Source organism: Gastrolobium bilobum, unplaced genomic scaffold (assembly GCF_033153095.1).
Source record: "Gastrolobium bilobum isolate Gb01-03AN ecotype WA unplaced genomic scaffold, APGP_CSIRO_Gbil_v1 utg16495, whole genome shotgun sequence".
Lineage (NCBI taxonomy): Eukaryota > Viridiplantae > Streptophyta > Magnoliopsida > Fabales > Fabaceae > Gastrolobium > Gastrolobium bilobum.
Genome location: NW_026897958.1, coordinates 111,701 through 131,206, shown reverse-complemented (window position 1 = coordinate 131,206; position 19,506 = coordinate 111,701). Strand labels below are relative to the sequence as shown.

Below are 19,506 nucleotides of genomic sequence, written 5' to 3'. Positions count from 1 at the left end.
GTGGCTAAAACTTTTCTATACTTTCATCAAATATAGCGTGGTACTTTATTTAATGAGTATGACTGTTAACTGCTACACGAGGTCTCAAAATCTTGAATAATATAATAATATATCGTTGGAAAATATAAAACCTTTTTAGTCATTAGGAGGATTATTAGGAAAATAGGCAGGAGAATTTAGAACTATTCTTATTTTAATATTAGGGGGGAGTTAGCTATGTGAAGATAGGAAGAGTTTTCCTATAATCAATGAATAGAGTGGTAATTTTCTTGGGGGCTTCCCCACATCATCATGAAGTAAAGAGAAACTAATATCTGTTTCACAGTGGATTGGACAAATATCAAGTTCTTTCATAAGAATATAATGAAATGTTACAGCCAGAAGGCTCAGAGTGTGGTGATGTTTTCTATTAACTAAAATAACTAAGAAAATATCTATTAAAAAGAAAAATAACTAAGAAGATAAAGTTATGTAGGGCCTTCACGTAATGCACCTATAGTGCTCTTTCCTCAGTTTATCAAACTGCCTAAAAGCTTTTCGGCTCAATGAAGCAGAGAGAAAAAAATTGCAATGATAGCTTTAAGTCAGCAACTAATTTCGAGCTTCCAATAGCGTAATAGTCATAGCATTGTTGCTAAAACAGTCCTCCTCGGTGTACTCACGAAACTCTAACTCTTCATCAAAGAAACCGGGTTTCTTTGGGTGGGCAAGTGCAATACTTTCATTGCCTAACATGAAAACCACAGATGACATAGTTGGTCTGTCTTCAGGGAACTTTTGAACACACAAGAGACCTACTTGCAGGCACCTAAGTAATTCAGATGGAATAGCTGTTAGGTCCAAATTAACATCCATAATTTCCACAGCTCGTCCCTCTTTCCATAATGTCCATGCCTAGGTAGTTTTTAAGAAAGGTTAATAGTGGTAAACAATTACAAAGAAAAATCAGGCAGTGGCTTTTAAAGTTAATATTGGATTTCATATGGTTGGTTTTGATTACCTGCCCCAACAGATTTTGGTGATGATCTTGATGGTTGTAGCTACTATTTCTGATGCCACTCAATATCTCTAACACTATAACTCCAAAGCTAAATACATCAGACTTTAGGGAAAGTAGCCCATTTACTGCATACTCAGGGGACATATAACCACTGCACATTTTCAGCAAACATGATGATTTTATTTTTATTTTCAACTTTTTTTATACTGTCAAGAAACTATATTATCTTAATTAATGGGGAAGTATCTAAGTAATCCATCATGTAACTTACATTGTCCCAACAATTTTATTTGTTGTTACTGCAGCTTGATCTCCTTCAAAGATGTGAGCAACACCAAAATCAGAAATCTTGGGGTTCAATTCGTGGTCAAGTAGAATGTTACTTGTTTTTAGATCCCTATGAATGATGGTTAGTTTTGAATCTTGATGAAGATAAAGTAGTCCTCGTGCAATCCCCATAATAATTTCATATCGTTTCCTCCACTTCAAAAATTTTCCTTGTATAGGATCTGAGGAAGGTCAGAGAGAGCTCACTTAATCATTATACTACAGGTTATATGAAGCTAAAGAGCAAAATAGGATAATCGATGATATTGCACAAGAGCTTTTCCAAATTGCAAGTAAGGCAAATTACCTAGTTTTGCATTGGTCTTACCAAAAATGAAGTGGTCCAAACTACTATTAGGCATGTATTCATAAACCAACATTCTTTCTTCTCCTTGAGTGCACCCACCCAAAACACTCACAAGATTGCGGTGTTGAAGTTTGGCTACCAATCCAACTTCATTCATAAACTCTGAGATGCCTTGTTTTGAGGTTTTTGATAGCCTCTTCACAGCTATTTCTTGTCCATGAGCCAATTTACCCTGATTTTTAATGGAAAAGGTTAAATTGTGAGGAAAATAAATAAAAGTTCAGACCTTAATGGAAAAAATAAAAGGAATTACCTTGTATACTGGACCAAAACCACCTTCCCCAATCTTGTTCTCAACAGAAAAATTGTTTGTAGCAGCTAGAATAGCATCTATATCAAAAAGAGGCGACGCTTGATTTTCATTCTGATTTCTACGTCCTGAGACTAGAAAAAATAAGGATTTTCACATGGCTTGAGGCTTGAGCCTATCACAGCTAAACCTCTTTTATTTGGTAATCTATCACAGAAAAAGTTGAATTGCTTAAAAATCTTACCCAAATCGGTTGTAGTCCTCCGTTTTGTATACTTCTTAGAAAGGTAGAAAATGGTACACAAAAGAAGCAGTGCCAAAGGTGCTGAAATAATCAGTGCCATCTTTGTCCTTTTACCAGTATTAGCAGTGGACTCTTCACAAAAATCAAGCAGACACTATAGTTTTTGCATATATATATATTTTCTTCAAGAGCATGCAGATGTAAACATAAAAGAAAATCTAATCAAGGATACAGTGTATTCACATGCAAATGAACAAATAATTTGTTGCTTTACTGTATGTTATTGCTGTTTTCCTAGAGTTAAACGTGTCACAACAAACATGATCATGAAAAAAGATTAAGTTCATGACATGTGGATGACAAAAAAAAGATTTAAGTTCATGACATGTGGATGAAAAAAATGATCATGAAGAGACCTGAAAGGGAACACAGATTTCCGAATTCTATCTTCCTATTTCATACCAAGACAAAGACATATTGTGAAGGTAAAAACTACATGCCATATTAAAGCAGAACCCTTGCATACCTATTTCTGAAGCGGCTAACCTTACATAAAGATCCAGTTGTTCACCCTCTTCACTTAAAAGCAGCCTAATGTCAATCAAGTCCCCAAACCAAAGCAAACAGCCATGGGGCCCTTCATTCATGGCTGAATTCGCATAAGCGGTGCAAGAGCAATTCTTCAAGCATTCCATGTTACAGTCTTCAAGACTCATGCTATTATTTGTCCAGAATTGCAACAACATGGGCAATTTCACCCAGCTCAATTTCTGAAACTCGTCACCTTGTGTGCAGTTTAAGGGTGTTCTCCTTATGCAACCACCAGACCGATCAAATGAATCCCATTCTTGCTGTGATTTAGGTATGAAGCCTTTCAAGCAATCACAGTAAGCAGGTACTTCCTTAATACTGCAAACACCATTCATCCCACATGCTCCATAGTTATCACAAAAGTCTTTTCTTGCCTCATACAAATTAGTCCACTTAAGAATTTTGTTGTCCCACATATATCTTTCAAGAAGTCCATCATCCCTCAGCATAAACCTTGTTAATCTATCTCCAGGTTCATCCCAATAAACTACCTCATCATTGGTTACTGAAAGTTGTGGCCTGAAAGCTGTAATTCCAGTAAATGATATCCAATCATCTGAATTAAAATGAATGCCATCCCAAATCCCACTTCTGAATGTGATGTTCATTCCCTGGCGGATTACCAACTCAGGAAAATCTTTGTGATCAAAGCTGTAGATAAAGCTTCCAGGAGAGGGGTCATTAGCACTCTTCCAAGAAGTCAAATATCTGTTGAGCCCTGAGGTCTTATCCCAACCTAATTTCATGCCTGGTAACATTGTGTCTGTTGGATAATCAAAGCTTTGCCATATAAAACTATCAGAATCACCCTTCTTTCCATCCATCAAGACTAAGTTTCCAGAATCTAACAGTTTTGCAATTGGCTCTTGAATTGATCTTGATGACTTTGTAGACCACATCCTGTTATCTGCTCCATCAACTAGTACAATATTCCCATCAGCACCAATGGTTAAGTTTCCACGTGAGTCATTTAGTGGATTCTCTCTGTTTGCAACCCAAACAACTGTTTGAGGCATAATATTATTGTACCATATCCCTATGTAGCGGCTTTTGGAGCTTCCTGGACTGAAGAATCCAAGAGAAAAATTTTGACCAACAGAAATGAGTTGTTGTCCATCTATAATGGATGATGTTGGAGTCAAGGTATCAGCTGCATATGACATTTTTTGAAGGACAAATAGACAAGCAAAAACAAATATAACAATGAGAACTTTATTCATAGTTACTCTCCTCTTCATCAAATTTGATAGCCAATTTCAATTCCACAAAGCTGCTCTTGCATTTTACATCCTAACATATTATAAAGAGAAATGTTTCAACTTATTAATAAACAAAAGGTTTCTAGTCTTATTTATAAGCAAGTCCACTTAATATAAGATCCACTATGCAGGACCACGCGGTTCAAACTCCACGAGTAGTTTTCCCTTGGATAGAGATTTTTAATGCTGAGAACTCTCAAATGGTGATTTGCCAGTTATAATAAAATATGACAGGTGAAAGTGAAATCCCTTATAAATTTTAAGAAAGAAGATGTTGTTCTCAGAAATTTCTTGAGGAATAAATTAATGGTTGAAAGTTGAAACTTGGAAAACCCAATTATTATATCCCTTATAATCTTTATTTTCTCCCTGGATTACTTATATAATTGAAACGATTCAAAATAATTTGTTGATAAAGTCCTCTTCTAATGTGTTGCCGTCCCTTTGATTTTGTTAACTAAGCAATTTGGTTGGTGTGAGGTTCCAGTTATACCTAAAATTCAAACTTCACGGTTGTGTTCATATTAAATGGTTTCATTTAAACAAGCTTAACAATCTCGTGCCATTAACGGCAATGGCATATATGTCCCCATGTTTGCAATAATCAAGATTGATACACTGATATAATTTAGTAAGGAGTTGCTTTTGATTCATGGATTTTTCGCATCAATAGTCCACAGGATTGCATCCATTAAGGCATTAGCAAAATGGGCTTTCACCAACCATTATAGAACGCCTCAAAGTTGCTGGTCCCGGTGGTGATCAGTGATAATGAAGTTATAGTTATTAATTCAAGGGACAATAAAGATTTACTCGTTGTATAAAGGAAAGGAAAAATCGTCAGAAGCCGCAATAAGGAAAAGATAACCTAAATTATTATTTTCATTCCACCGCTACTACTTAATTTCTTATACCTACTTGAGTAAATGTGTTTGTATGGTTTTCCATTTTCAAATACTTTGCAATTTTCTCCTCTTCCATAAAAGATACATGCTCACTACCAAAATCATAGTAGCTGTAGTAACCGTAATGCCTAGAACCCTACCTACATTATTTTTCTTGTCAGAGCTACCAGCAGATTGTAATACCATGTCTGAAACGGTTAATTAACATTCATTCATATGATATTAAGCGCAACACATTCTAACTTATTAAATGCGGAGATTCGTGGTTAACTTTTTTCTTTTTCCTTACGTATTGCAACCATATCTACTCTTTTTACATTTCGCAGAGGGCATTTTGTCTGTTTTTCGAACTATTGGGATTAATTCTCATCCTACAATTTATTAATATACTAAGCCCAAAATGAATAAATGTCTTGCCTAGCCATCCACGATCTAGGCTATCTCATAGTCATATGATCTCCATATAATGTCCATAAGTGTAACGCCCCGTTCTAGAACCGGTTTGTTAACATCGCATTATGATATTAAGCGCAGTTACAATCACATGGGTTCAATTAAAATCCGGATAAATTTTTCATTTTAAAACATACCGAACTTATAATACCCAATTTCGTGATCATAACCATATTACTTTGCGGAAACAGATAAATTAAGCTTAACATCATGTTCATTTTCCATTTTTAAACCATTAATTTACTTTTTATTTATTTCACAACTTCTACTATATTGTAGGTTTCTTCATTAGCTACCCGTGGCTTCAAACCGTGCTCAAATCGGAGCACTGTAGCCCAAGTTAGGACAATTTGAAGCAACACAAGAGAGTGTTGGTCACAGGCCCCGCGCGCTTCAGCGCGCTACCGGGCGCTCAAGCGCGCGCTATCGGGCGCTAAAGCCTCCATCTGGGCGCTTAAGCGCACGGAGGCAGTAAGCATCAGACATTCCAGTGTGGATGGGCGCTTAAGCGCGCAACAGGGCGCTCAGGCGCGCTATCCTGGGCGCTCAAGCTCCCACGGAGACGTTTTAGCGCGCAGAGACAGAAGCATCTCCTCCTTCAGTGGCGAAGGGCGCTTAAGCGTGGACCAGGGCGCTCAAGCGCGCAACCCTGGGCGCTTAAGCCCCACCCTGGGCGCTAAAACACGAGGGGGCAGTAAGCCACCCAACTTTCTGCAGCAAAGGGGCGCTTAAGCGCACGCCAGGGCGCTCCAGCGCGCAATCCTGGGCGCTTAAGCCCCCACTTGGGCGCTCCAGCGTGAGGAGGCAGAATGCATTGACACTCGCAGGGGCGGCAGGGCGCTTGGGCGCGCTCCTGGGCGCTTAAGCGCGCTGCCAGGGAATTCCAATTCCCACATTCCTCAAGTCCAAGCCTAGGGGAAAATGCATCCCCATTACAAACTCCAATTGTCCATGCCCCAAAACTAAATCCTAGCACTCATCCAACCTCTCCTCATGAGATTTAGCTAGAGTTTGGGCAGCATGACCTTTGTTTTCTCATCGTTTACCAGTTTAAACAAAAGGGTACCTAATTGATTTTCAGCCCAACCAATTCAACAACTCAATACATAACAAGCATGCATATATTGAATTTCAAGTAGGCATCATTTACATTACATATCCTTTACAAATCATAGAACTTAGCTTACAAAACACTATGATCATTCCCTTGGCTCCCATCAACAAAAGGTGTAACCAAAGGCATGAGCATAGGCTAAGTTCATCCAATGAATCAAGATATACAAATGACCATGGGCTTTCAAAATAAAATCCTATACATGTCAACTACAAAAGGCATGCATAAACTCAAAAGAAATGCCACATTTCATGCATAATCCAGATATGGCCACTTGCCACCAGAGGCTCCTGCAGCATCCTTACCTGAAAGGGGGTCCCCACAACACGGGGTGAGATATACGAATATATCCAGTAAACCAGGGGTCCTTGGAGCATCTCTCCACCCCACAGTTCCATATCAGTGTAATAGCAATAACAATAATAATGCAGTAAATACATATCTATGCAAAGTGCACTACATCTCCGGGAGAAATCCCTCGAGCTCTCAAGCTGTCCTAAGGAAACTCAGATGCAAATAGTCCTACTGGCCAGCTAACTACCAAGTATGATTTACGCATCGTCATGCAACATACCAACATAGGGAAACACCATCCTATGCCACACCAAATGCATACACATACGTATAACAAAGCATTACACTATTTTATTGCATTTATATACACAATCACAACCTCCACCCTTTCAGGGCTTGGTAGAACAGTCAAGGGAATTACACCCAAGGTCCGAAGGCTTACCTCAATGCTTCAGTCGACCTTTGTTCTTCACCAATGTCAACAATACTCTACTCCAAAACCAACACCTACACATGGTGTAATGCAATCAACACATTGCATCTAAGAGTATTTCACAATCAACCATCAAATACTCAATTCAAAACACCACACAAGTGTGAGCTTACCAATTCCAATGAGCTACTCAAGCTCCATAGCTTGTTCAAGCGGTTGATCACTCACGGTCGGTCCAAATGTCTCAATCCTAGACACCATTAGGACACAATCATCAATCAACCAAGTCATACCATTTATCAACAATGCAAGAAATCCAATATCAAGCATCATATTCTTGCCATTTTACAAGTATACTCATTTAGCTATCTAAGCTCATTTTCACCGATTAAATGACATTCCTAGCATTTTCCATAACATGCTCTAAGCTCCATTCTTCCTAGAACATAGCTAATTCAACTACATTTCATCAAAATCCCAATTTACTATTCATAAACCCTAACTCATGCAAATTTCAAGGAATCATGAGGTTCAAGGGTTAGAATCTTACCACCAATGGTCACACAACCAAGCAAGGAGTGTTCCTCAAGCTCCCATGGAGGTTGAACTTCCCAAAACCCCAAAATCTCTCCAATGGCCGAATTTTTGAGAGGCAATATCCCTCTCCACAATGCTCCCCACTCAAAACAAAGCAAGGATTATGAAAGAGGAGGAGATTTGGAGTGGTTTAGGCTTTTGAACGGATGGATTTGGTTGAGATTTGCTTTCTCTCTCTCTCTTTCCCTTTTCTTCTTCCCTCTCTTCTCTTCTCCTCTGTTTTCTGGCGACAGGTTTCTGGGGGAAATGGGGGTCTTTTGGTAGCTTAAGTCACTTAACATAGGTTAAGTGGCTTTAAGCGGGTATTGGTTCGTCTATCTATTCAACTCCAATAATTACCAAACTTTATCCAAAAGTCTGGAATATTATTCTAGGAATATTACTATTTTTATTTTTATATTTTGGGTACTTTTGCCAGTACCCATTTCTACCCCTTAATTTTCACTGAGTACACTTTTTAACTCCAAAGTGACTCAGGTTCATTTAATTAAGCCTTATACTTAATTTCACTCAGTAAAACATGCTTAATTAATTAATTACACTTGATTTACTAATTAGTTAAGATGAGCTATTATAATAAGGGCATGTTTGATGTCATGTATAAGACCTGATAATCTAAGCTTATACTATATATTTTGACATTTTTAGTTATTTTGTGTGACCATTATATAATATAAGTTTATACATCAGTATCTCTTAATACATTAAAATGGTGTATAAACCTAACAAGTCTTGTGGGTAGGATAACTCCTGATAAGAAAATGATGTATTAATCTAATCCCTTCTCATCTTTTTGTTCCCAATTGTAACCAAGGAAGCACGGACACTTGTAAAAACAGGAAGAGTCGAGTCCGACACGCTCCGACACGCTCCAACACGGGTGTCGGACACGCGGTTGACTTTTTCCAACACGTTAACCATTCCGACACGCGAATTTGACCGTGTCGGACAGGTCAAATGGCATTTTCGTTAAAGAAATTTTAATTTTTTTTTAAACTTTTTTTTTTAAAAGTTAAAATATATTAATAAAGCTTCCACCTGATCATGTCAATTTTATCTTTTTGCCTTTTTCCCCCTTAAGTAGATAAGAGATCATCTCAGCATCATTGTTGTCAATTTCTATCACGCTCTTGTTGTATCTTCTTCTCTCTGATCTCTCTCTAATATGATTTGATCTCTCTATCTGATATTACATCTCTCTCTTATCCCAGTTTATTTTATTTTATTAAAGCTTCCATCTTTATAACGTGTTGATGGGTATTATTAATTTAGTTTCATTTTTTTGTTAAATTATTAAATATTAAATGAAATATACACTATATAAATTAAAAATATTATTTAATATTAAAATGTGTCCCAACGTGTCGAAATCCATAATTTTTTAGGATTGACGTGTCAGAGTGTCGTGTCACGTGTCGCGTGTCGTATTGGTGCTACATAGATTGTAACTGCACCGTAACCCCTATTTCTTCTTCCCCTTTTCAAAGTTTGTGTTCAACGTGTGAAGACACGTCTTTGCCGGATAGCAATAATATTATTTATTTATTTTGAGAACTCTGATTCCTTATTTTCACATACCATGGCCTTTTTCGGCTTTTTTTCTTCTTCTTGTTTTCTAGTTCACATTTAGTGGCAGCTTTTGATGCTTTGGTTGCAAGCGTATTTCCATCTTCCTCCAAAATATCTTTTCGATCTTCTTCAACTGAATCTGGAAATGCTCTAACAATATAAACATGAGACCAAACCTTTGACTTGGTAAATGATGGATTCGAAGACTGCAAATTGATTTGGAGTGCCTTTGCAACCTCTAGAGCACAAATTCTTTCTTCTTCTGTAGCTTCTTTGATTTCCTCTAGTGGCCTTGCAATGTAACTTTCCTATGACGATGAATTTGACTATTTTTGGTCAAAAAAATATTAAAGATTTTTATTTTTATTTTTATCCTATGGGAGAGGTTATTCTATCTGCTCTTATTTTGCCTACATTTGCCTACTTTTCTAATACCGTTCGATTATAATCTCATCTAACGGCCGATATTTGTGATATAAAAAAACCTTTTTCCCCATTTCTTTCTCCTTACCTCCTCCCACACCCTTTCTCTCTCCTCCCCTTTATCTATTTCTCTATGATTTGCGTCTCTATGTGGGAAAATTTTAATATACACTCGGCCCACTAAAATTTTTGTGCTCCTTTGCTTTTTTTGGTAAAAAAAAAAACTCTTCAACCCCTATCTTTTCTTATATTTTCCTCCTAGTTCTTTTTATTTTCCGTTTTTGTTCCTGAAGCTGTCACCGGTTACGGGTGTGGGACGAGCCCTTGGAGTGAGGAAGCTGAGTCCGAGATTTATTGGACCCTACCAGATTCTTCGTAGGGTGGGACCGGTTGCCTACCAGCTTGCCTTACCTCCGCAATTGGCAAATTTGCATGATGTGTTTCATGTTTCTCAGCTGAGAAAATATGTAGCTGATCCTTCTCATGTGGTTCAACCTGATAATGTTAAAATCCGGGAGAATTTGAAGACTCCTATTGGGCCACTGAAGGTACTTGAAAGAGATGAGAAGAAGCTGAGAAATAAATCTATTCCTATGGTGAAAGTCCAATGGGAAGGAAGGACGCCTGAAGAGTCCACTTGGGAGCGGGAAGATGAGCTTCTCCGGCAATATCCTGAGTTTAAGGACAGGTACGTTCTTGATTTTGCGGACAAAATCGCTAAAAGGTGGGGTGACTATAATAGCCCATCTTAATTAATTAGTAAATCAAGTGTAATTAATTAATTAAACATGTTTTAGTGAGTGAAATTAAGTATAAGGCTTAATTAAATGAATCTGAGTCACTTTGGAGTTAAAAAGTGTACTCAGTGAAAATTAAGGGGTATAAATGGGTACTGGCAAAAGTACCCAAAATATAAAAACAAAAATAGTAATATTCCTAGAATAATATTCCAGACTTTTGGGTAAAGTTTGGTAATTATTGGAGTTGAATAGATAGACGAACCAATACCCGCTTAAAGTCACTTAACCTATGTTAAGTGACTAAAAGCCAAAATGAGCCCCATTTCCCACCCCATTTCGTCGAGCCTGAATCAGAGGAAAGAAGAGAGGAAGAAGAAGGAGAAGGAGGGAAAGGGAGGAAGAGAGAGAGAGAGAGCAAACCTCAACCATTTTGAGCAATTCCAAAGCCTAAACCACTCCAAATCTCCTCCTCTTTCATAATCCTAGCTTTGTTTTGAGTGGGGAGCATTGTGGAGAGAGATATTACCTCTCAAAAATTCGGCCCTTTGGTGAAAATTGGGGTTTCGAGAGTTTCTACCTCCATTGAAGCTTGAGGAGCCATCAATCCTTGGTTGTGTGACCATTGGTGGTAAGATTCTAACCCTTGAACCTCATGATTCCTTGAAATTTGCATGAGTTAGGGTTTGTGAATAGTAAATTGGGATTTTTATGAAATGTAGTTGAATTAGCTATGTTCTAGGAAGAATGGAGTTTAGAGCATGTTGGGAAAAATGCTAGGAACGACATTTAATCGGTGGAAATGAGCCTAGATAGTCATTTGATAATTGTTCATAATATTGGAAAATTCATGCTTGGATTGGTTAGTATTCTAGCATGTTGAACAATTAGTGAGTTGAATGATTGATTGGATCCTTATGATGTCTAGGATTGAGACATTTGGACCAACCGTGAGTGATCAACCATTGGAGCAAGCTATGGAGCTTGAATAGCTCATTGGAATTGGTAAGCTCATACTTGAGTTGTGTTTTGAATTGATGGTTGATTGTGAAATACTCTTGGATGCAATGTGTTGATTGCATTACACCATGTGTAGGTGTTGGTTTTGGAGTAGAGTATTGTTGACATTGGTGAAGAACAAAGGTCGACTGAAGCATTGAGGTAAGCCTTCGGACCTTGGGTGTAATTCCCTTGACTGTTCTACCAAGCCCTGAAAGGGTGGAGGTTGTGATTGTGTATATAAATGCAATAAAATAGTGTAATGCTTTGTTATACGTATGTGTATGCATTTGGTGTGGCATAGGATGGTGTTTCCCTATGTTGGTATGTGGCATGACGATGCGTAAATCATACTTGGTAGTTAGCTGGCCAGTAGGACTATTTGCATCTGAGTTTCCTTAGGACAGCTTGAGAGCTCGAGGGATTTCTCCTGGAGATGTATTGCACTTTGCATAGATATGTATTTACTGCATTATTATTGTTATTGCTATTACACTGATATGGAACTGTGGGGTGGAGAGATGCTCCTAGGACCCCTGGTTTACTGGATATATTCGTATATCTCACCCCGTGTTGTGGGGACCCCCTTTCAGGTAAGGATGCTGCAGGAGCCTCTGGTGGCAAGTGGCCATATCTGGATTATGCATGAAATATGGCATTTCTTTGAGTTTATGCATGCCTTTTGTAGTTGACATGTATAGGATTTTATTTTGAAAGCCCATGGTCATTTGTATATCTTGATTCATTGGATGAACTTAGCCTATGCTCATGCCTTTGGTTACACCTTTTGTTGATGGGAGCCAAGGGAATGATCATAGTGTTTTGTAAGCTAAGTTCTATGATTTGTAAAGGATATGTAATGTAAATGATGCCTACTTGAAATTCAATATATGCATGCTTGTTATGTGTTGAGTTGTTGAATTGGTTGGGCTGAAAATCAATTAGGTACCTAGTGCTAAATTGGGAAATGTTGAGAAAACAAATACATCATGTCCGTTTGACCAATTTTCACACCCAATGTGATGGAATTGGACTTTGATGTCTCTATGGAAGTGGTAGACATTCCTCTTATCTTTCCATAGAGACCGAAGTGGTGTAATTTGAGAGAGTATAGCTCAAATTATGAGTGAAAAACCATAGGTAGGTTAAATGACCTTGTTTTGGGTCACCCAGCCCTGTGGATGGCGCCTGGGGCGCCCAATTCACGCTTGGGGCGCCAAATTACGAGATCAGACAGTAGCATCCACGCTTGGGGCGCCAGATTCACGCTTGGGGCGCCAACTTTCTGTTTTCCCACGCTCTGAGCGTGGATCTCACGCTGCGGGCGCGGGGGTTCTGGAGGTTTCACACCATTTTCTTAGAAAATGCATAACTTTGGCTACGGTGCTCCGATTTGAGCGCGGTTTGAAGCCACGCGTAGCTAATGAAAAATACTATAACATAGTAGAAGATGGGAATCATAAAAGGAGTTTAGAATTAATTTGATAATTAAAGTGATGAAGACTTTTCACGACGTATTGTCAAGTATAATGGGAATATAACCTTTAGTTTTGTCCCACTATTCCGCGAAGTATGTATAGTTATGATCACGCACTTGGTTATTTGAATCCGGCTTGTATAAAAAGGAAAAATTTATCCGGTTTTCTAATTGAACCAATGTGATTGTAACTGCGCTTAATGCCGTACGCAATGATAACAATCCGGTTCTAGAACGGGGTGTTACAGGATCTAAGAAACATATATTATAAAATTGACACAAAATCACACCTAATGATTTGTGTAACATCCCCAGCCTCGAGCCGGTTCAATTAACATGCATATGATACTTAACAGAAACAGCGGAAGACTTAACTTACGAAAATACGAACTAACTTTTTCTTTTTCTTTAATCCTTTTTCACATGACATATCACATTGCATACTTCTTCTAATTTAATTCTTATTTTACGGAGACGAAAATCGGACAGAGTAACCTCTGTAAATCGAACAACTGGGGATTTTCCAATCCCACTCTCAAGAGTTCCTGATAGACAGTTTAAACAATATATATTTCCAGAAGTACCAGTCATGAAAATATACTCAGATACCCATCTATGGGCGCATGCTGAACTTGGCTCCGTGCCACAAATCTAATAGCATGCAATCCAATACATAACATAACTGAATACTACATAGTCATATCATCATGCCTGAATACATAAATGTACATGTATCGAATATGAACACTATGCAACAATACATCTTTTCCAAAAATACGTCTAAAACAAATAGTAGCATCCGACCACCCAGAACTCCACATCCTCATACTAGTACCTCTAGCCACGGTTAGTGTCCTTGTCCCATGAGGCTCTTCAATTAACTGTGTTCCTGAAATCATATCCCCAAACGGGGTTAGAGACGAATCTCTAGTAAACTTCAGGTTTATGGAAAACCCTCCATACCCTGGGCTCACTTCCTGCATGACAGTCAGATACATAATATATAAAACATCATATAACTCTATATGAATGCATCTATATCATATATCTCATACATATCATACAACCTGACCACAGTCCGTACACTATGGCGGAACACAAAGTAGGAGCGAACCCCATAAACATAGAGCTTACCTCTTGGAGCTTTACAATTTGCTTACTTGAAGAACAAGCTACTTATCATGCTCCACGAGAATCCAAACGTTCACAGTCCCTAGGTACACCTAGAGAAGGAATTCAACACAAAGCTCAATAAAATGATATAATGCCATGTAAATATACAAGACACACACTTTATTGTTTATTTTCTTTTTACTTAATCATATTAAGTCATGAGTGGGTGGTTCTTTGTTCAATAAATCCCCACAAAATTTCACACATTCACTTAGTCTTAGGATAGTCCCAACTTAAGGCAGAATGCCCATTACAATGGAGCTATAAGATTTCTCTTTGTCTAGTGCCTAAATCCAAGCTTAGCCACCTATATAAATTATTTTACGCATATAAGTGTTCTCACTTTGTGAAATAATATCTCCGAACATATACCTCCTTTGAAAATGGCTAAAACTCATTTTAAGGTCATACAAAGGAGCTACCTTATTTTCTTTTTTATTTCACCAAAGCGAAGGTCCATACACCTTAGAATATTATTCCACGCATAAAAGTATGCTCGATTTGTAAAACAGTAACTCATAGCACATACTTCCTTTGTAAATGGCTAAGAGGCACATAAAGGAATTCATGCCAACTTCATGATTCCAATGCTTTAGTCCATCAAATTCAAGCTTATCACACACCTCTAATCCAAGATTCATTAATTCATATATATACGGTACTACGGTACTGTTCATCTCTACAATACTATTCATGTATACGTCACTATTCACGTATACAACACTATTCAAAAATATGGTATCTTTAATTTTTCAGATACATTTTCACCGTTAAAATTCTCATCTAAACACTTTTCTCAACATGAGCTAAACCTGAATCAAGCTCTAACATGCTCAATCAAACCAAATTTTCAAAATGAAACCATAAATTCAATCTTCATAAAAACATGAAAAGGAAGGGAATTTCTTACCACAATGCACTCTAAAACAAAGGAGAGATGAGTATCTAAGCTCCCATGGGTTCAAGCTCCATCAAAATCCATCTTTTCCATGAAATTCGAAATCTTTGGAGGAGGAGATCTCTCTCTACAGTGAAACCCACCCAGAAATACTAGTACCAATGGATTCCTCTCGAAATTTCTCACAAGTTTGGCTTTGGAACGAAGTGATTTGGAGATCTCTAGCTCAAGTTATGAATTTTGGAAGATTTCCATCATAATCCTTTTTTTTTCTTCATTTTCATGCTCTCTGTCTCTGCCTCCCGTATAAGTCACGAAATGAGAATGGGAATAGTGACTCCCTAGTCACTTAAGCAAGTTCATTATACCAGCGGGTATAAGTTCATCTATCTACCCACCTCTATTCATTGCCAAACTTTACCCAATAGACTAGAATATTTTTCTAGTCACGTTTCTATTTTATTTTCACTTTTTGGATAACTTTATTTACCCGCATTTTTATCCCTTAACTGTCATTTTAACTTTTTTTTCACCAAAGATGACTTTATTTCTTTTACTTCTAATTATTCTTCAATATTAAATCCACAATTACTAGTGAGGGTTATTATAATTTGTGTCTCTATGTGACTAGATCTATTAATTTGTGTGCTAAAACAAGGAATGGCGTGACTGCAGTGAACTATTGCTTTGAGTCCAAGTTGACCTTTCTTTCAAGTCAGATACCACTTCAACAATCAACTGAGGCCATAGTTAGATCATAAGAAAATTATACCTGGCTATTCATATTTTGAGGAAAATTTTTAACCTTGATTTTCTTTAGATCCAGTCACATAGAGACGCAAATCGTAGAGGAAGAGAGAAATGGGAGGAGATAGAAAGGGTGTGAAAGGAAGTAAGGAGAAAAAAAGGGGAAAAATGTATTTTATTTCATAAATATAGACCTTTGAATTAGATTGTAATCGAACGGTATTAAAAGGGATAGGCAAAGGTAGGCAAAATAAGGGTAGACAGAATAACTTATCCCTTATTCTATATAGTATTATACAGTGCGTTACCAAACATTGGATAGTATTATATTTTACAATATATTATCTTATACAATGTCATACTAAATGCTGGATAATATTAAAATTTAATCAGGTCTTATACAATCAGTCCTTATACTATCAGGCCTTATCATATCTTGTACACCAAACATGCCCTAATGTTACTTAAATAATTACATCAAATAAACAAAAGAGATGCAATTAAATAAGTAACATAGACCTGAGCATGCATCACCACAATATATACAAACTAGCAACATGGCATAGACATCCCCTATGCTCTCAAAATAATAACATGGCATACAAATAAATATCCAAAATAAAACTACGCCCAATACATATAAGTATATCAATCAAATCATACTATTATGTCAGATAGTATCTCTCATCTGGCCTCTTGACGATGCCTCAGCACCATTGTAATGTCCCACATCGGTTGGAGAGGGGAACGAAACATGCCTTCAAAATCTCTGATGTGTCGTATCCGATACTTTTCGACACTCCGACATTTCCCGACATTCCAATACCCGTTGCAAAGACTCAAAAAAAGGTTCAAAGGTTACGTTGTGTTGCATTTTGAGTTCCAATTATTAGATTCATTAGACTACGATTACTATTTTATTGAGTTTAATATAAACATTTGAGATATCTTATTTTTATTTGCAAAATTGATGGATATTATAAGTTTAGTTTTATTTTTTGTTAAATTATTGAATATTAAATATAAGGGCTTGATGTTTGTCATTTTAAATGATATAAGTTATGTAATTTTAGGAGAGAGATAGACACATAAAATGAAAATCATGAGAGAGAGAAAGTGAGTGGTTTTTTAATTTAAAATTTAAATAAAAAAATTTATTCTGTGTCTATCTCTCTCTTAAAATGACATAATATTATGTCATTTATAATGACAAACACTTTTTTCTAAATAAAATATGCACTACATAAATTTAAAATATTATATAATATCAAAATTTAACATTTTTTTAGAATTAATATGTATATGATATCCCGTGTCTGTGTCATACAACATAGTGAGTGTCTGTGCATCTTAGGATAGCTGTGAATATTTGCTCCTGTTGAAGACGTTTGGTTTGGAGTCTCTCCTCTCTTTCCATAAAAAACCAAAATCGAACGGTGAATAAGAGACGACGTGAAGATGAATAAGAAGAAGAAGATGAATCTCACTCTCACACTCCCTGATGATATGATAGTACAAATCCTGTTGAAGTTGCCGGTGAGATCTCTTTTGCGTTTCAAATGTGTGTCTAAATCATGGTTATGTCTCATCTCCGATCCCCAATTCGCAAAATCCCATTTTGACCTAGCTGCTGCACCCACCCACCGACTTTTTGTTAAGTATGATTCTTTTCGTGTATCCATAGATTTAGAAGCATTGTTTCATGATGATTCTTTTCTAGTACAACTCGCTTCTCCATTTCCATTATCCCTCCATAATTCTAATTTTAGAATTATGGGTTCCTGTCGAGGGTTTATACTCTTACGGTTTTATTATCAGTTTATTATATGGAATCCATCAACCGGTTTCCATAAAGGAATACCATTCTCTCGTCCCTACTCAATGTGCGAATTTTTATGTGGTTTTGGGTATGACGCAGCAACTGATGACTACTTGGTAATTACTATCATGCCACTGCCTGAATCTGGATTGAGTAAGGTGGCAACTGGCATGGAGTTTTTCTCCTTGAAAACCAATTCATGGAACAGAATTGAGGGTATCAATTATCCATTTTCGGTGGTGGATGATGAAGTCTCGTCTGCATTCAAAGTTGGCTTATTCTTGAATGGGGCTCTTCATTGGTTCGATTTCTGTAGTAGTCTGGATGTGATTGACAAAATTATATCATTTGATTTGACTGAAAGGACTTTGTCAGAGATTCCTCTGCCATATGATCTTGCCAAGACATTGGATGTTGGAGCTTATAATTTGACGGTAAACGGAGGATGTCTCAGTCTGTGTAATTGTCGGGCGACTTATTGGTCAACGGGTGAGTGTGAAGCAATGGTTGAGATATGGACGATGAAAGAATATAAAGTGCAGTCATCTTGGACTAAGTCCACTGTTTTGATTACTTTTCTCACGGCTCCTGACAACGACTTTTCCCCGATATGCTTCACCGAAGGTGGTGAAATTGTTGTTGGATCAGAAGAAAGGAGAGTAATAATGAAACTTGACGGTGAAGGTGAAGGAAAGCTGCTTGAGTATCGAAAGCTGCTTAAGTATCGCAAATATGGTCCAGACTTCATAGATTATATGTTCTTATCGAATCCATGCTCCATTATGTATAGAGAGAGTCTGCTATCACTTCCTAGTGACTTTGGGGAAGCATAAAGATGACCAATGGTAACAAACAAGAAGAATTAGGGTATGCAATGCTCTCCAATCCTTTTGACCATTTTATTCTTATTAATCTTGCATTATGAAAAATGAAAATTTTCTTGCATAATGCGTGATACATGAAAATGATATCTTAACCTATCTTGTACTCTCCCTGTCCTAGCTAATAATATTTCTTTTTCTATAAAAAAAAATTGATACATGAAATTGCAGGGAAAGATGAGGTTGGTGGTGGATTGAATTCCCCAATGGTTGGGAAAAATATATTATGTCTTGCTTACTCAGAATAATCAAAGGCATTTTCAGTGAAAAAATTTAATAGAAAAACACTAATGTTTGGTGTAAAACAACTGGGATTACTAGTTACATTTTTACAATATCACAGTAACATTTACAATAAAATGGTGACATTTACATTAACCTCATGTTTCCTGCAGGCCTTGAAGTATGCAAGAATATTTAATACAGTTACCTTGATATGGTAGCTTTCCTTCAGATGATGATGATACTGCTAGCAACAAGCATAGCATATGGAAGAGAATGTCATTTATTTGGTTTTAAATAATTTTGTGTCAATGCAAAACTAGTGTCTCTTTTAATGGTAATTTTAGTAAGGTTGGAGTGTAAGTAGACTTAAGTATTTAATTATATCCCAAAGTAGGATTTAACAAATCCTAGTTGGAATTAGTATGTGCTATTCAGCATCCTTATCATTTTTCCGCTTAATGTTAGTATTACATTTGGAGTTTGTTTATGTTACCCTCTGTTACATGGTTTTCTGGTACAAGTTGTACTTATTTTAATATATTTTGGGGTCTCTTTCTGCAAAAATAATCCGTGATTTTTATAGGTCAATCTGTTGTTTCTTGTATTACTTGAAGTTGTGGAGATATTGTTGGTCTTAATCATATGGGAATTAATAGAAAGCGAACAGTTGAAACTAAACAAGTTTTGATATGAATTGATCTTGCATGCAGTTGGTTTAACCTGT

The 19,506-nt window shown here is 36.9% G+C and overlaps 2 protein-coding genes and 2 long non-coding RNA genes across 4 annotated transcripts; 2 read left to right on the top strand and 2 right to left on the bottom strand.

Annotated features, from left to right (window-relative positions):
• Positions 1 to 591: 591 nt before the first annotated feature.
• Positions 592 to 3,999, bottom strand: LOC133311735 (G-type lectin S-receptor-like serine/threonine-protein kinase At4g27290). Its single transcript, XM_061512829.1, has 7 exons — positions 2,715 to 3,999; positions 2,189 to 2,320; positions 1,948 to 2,072; positions 1,656 to 1,866; positions 1,272 to 1,509; positions 1,001 to 1,151; positions 592 to 894 (listed from the first exon to the last, which is right to left on the bottom strand). Exons 1-7 carry the CDS (start codon positions 3,997 to 3,999, stop codon positions 592 to 594), a joined length of 2,445 nt encoding a protein of 814 aa, XP_061368813.1.
• A 2,538-nt stretch (positions 4,000 to 6,537) lies between these two features.
• Positions 6,538 to 7,463, bottom strand: LOC133311720 (uncharacterized). The gene is made up of 3 exons (XR_009751585.1): positions 7,411 to 7,463; positions 7,247 to 7,311; positions 6,538 to 6,815 (listed from the first exon to the last, which is right to left on the bottom strand). It is a non-coding gene; the product is annotated as an uncharacterized LOC133311720 (long non-coding RNA).
• Positions 7,464 to 11,143: 3,680 nt separating this feature from the next.
• LOC133311718 (uncharacterized) lies at positions 11,144 to 12,431 on the top strand. Its single transcript, XR_009751583.1, has 4 exons — positions 11,144 to 11,194; positions 11,492 to 11,568; positions 11,660 to 11,724; positions 12,156 to 12,431. It is a non-coding gene; the product is annotated as an uncharacterized LOC133311718 (long non-coding RNA).
• A 4,818-nt stretch (positions 12,432 to 17,249) lies between these two features.
• Positions 17,250 to 19,349, top strand: LOC133311716 (F-box/kelch-repeat protein At3g06240-like). The gene is made up of 2 exons (XM_061512811.1): positions 17,250 to 18,543; positions 18,953 to 19,349. Exon 1 carries the CDS (start codon positions 17,316 to 17,318, stop codon positions 18,507 to 18,509), a length of 1,194 nt encoding a protein of 397 aa, XP_061368795.1. The 5' UTR covers positions 17,250 to 17,315; the 3' UTR covers positions 18,510 to 18,543; positions 18,953 to 19,349.
• Positions 19,350 to 19,506: the final 157 nt, after the last annotated feature.

Coding starts and splice junctions, on each gene's coding strand:
- LOC133311735 (XM_061512829.1), bottom strand. CDS start 3,999: ATGAATAAAGTTCTCATTGTTATATTTGTTTTTGCTTGTCTATTTGTC. Junction 1,867..1,947: donor GTTTTGGTCCAGTATACAAG/GTAATTCCTTTT, acceptor ATTAAAAATCAG/GGTAAATTGGCTCATGGACA. Junction 895..1,000: donor ACCAAAATCTGTTGGGGCAG/GTAATCAAAACC, acceptor AAAACTACCTAG/GCATGGACATTATGGAAAGA.
- LOC133311716 (XM_061512811.1), top strand. CDS start 17,316: ATGAATAAGAAGAAGAAGATGAATCTCACTCTCACACTCCCTGATGAT.